At 52.5% G+C, this 813-nt stretch overlaps 1 protein-coding gene across 1 annotated transcript in view; it reads right to left on the bottom strand.

Annotated features, from left to right (window-relative positions):
* The window catches only part of LMAN1L (lectin, mannose binding 1 like), a 14,153-nt gene that overhangs the window by 5,192 nt on the left and 8,148 nt on the right, over positions 1 to 813 (bottom strand). The window contains exon 8 of the mRNA XM_027766153.1: positions 539 to 671. Within this exon, the coding sequence (XP_027621954.1) occupies positions 539 to 671 (133 nt within the window). The remainder of the gene's footprint in view (positions 1 to 538; positions 672 to 813) is intronic.

The raw sequence follows: 813 nt of genomic DNA, 5'->3' as shown, positions 1-813 counted from the left end.
CACCAGTGTTGAATCTTTTCTATTTTTCTGTTCTAAAAAAAAAAAAAAAAAAAAAAAAAAAAAAGTTGTGACTTCTGCCTGCAAGACTGCAAGACCTTCCCCTGGAAAATGCGTCTGGGTGGTGGGGTGGGCATAGCACAAAACACCTCCCCACCCCTCCCACTTGGGTATGGCCTCTATCCCCCACTGATTAAGGAATTCTAGTTCTTTTTTCTTCTTTGGAGAAATTTTTGCTATCAGGTGTGTGTGTTCGCCAGACAGAGAAAAACAGAGAAAGAGAAAGGGAGAAATCACCCCCCCCCCACCCAGGGAGGATGGCTAAGCCACAATCCCTTCTCCTCCATTCTCATCATGGGATCTTGGACATGGACATACACACACCAGGTATGAGTTTAAGCCACCGGATCTGGGACTCAAACCACAGTCGACTACATCGGAGTCCAGCAATGTAGCCATTATGCCAACCGCTGGTCCCAAGGAACTGTTTCTAAGGCTGGAGGATCCTCTGACCCTTGTAGGCCCTTCTGCAGGCCCCTACCTTCTTCCTGGGCTTTGGAGTTTGGCATTGGAGTGACGTCCTCACTGGTGCCCAGGGCCAGCCTTGCCCTCAGCTTTTCCAGCTGCCGGGCCAGGCGGAACTGCTCCGTCTCCAGGAAGGGCTGGGGAGGAGCCTGCAGAAGGAAGACCACAGGGAACCAGCAGTTAGCGTAATGGGGTTCATGTCCCGGACCCGGTGGCTTAAAACTCACGCCGGGCGCGTGTGCGTGCGTGCCCAAGATCCCGAGAGGAGAATGGAGGAGAAGGGATTGCGGC

This window comes from Tupaia chinensis, unplaced genomic scaffold, assembly GCF_000334495.1.
Source record: "Tupaia chinensis unplaced genomic scaffold, TupChi_1.0 Scaffold141293_1, whole genome shotgun sequence".
In the NCBI taxonomy this organism is placed as follows: domain Eukaryota; kingdom Metazoa; phylum Chordata; class Mammalia; order Scandentia; family Tupaiidae; genus Tupaia; species Tupaia belangeri.
Note: the sequence above shows the minus strand (reverse complement) of the source record. Positions and strands in the feature narration are given on the sequence as shown.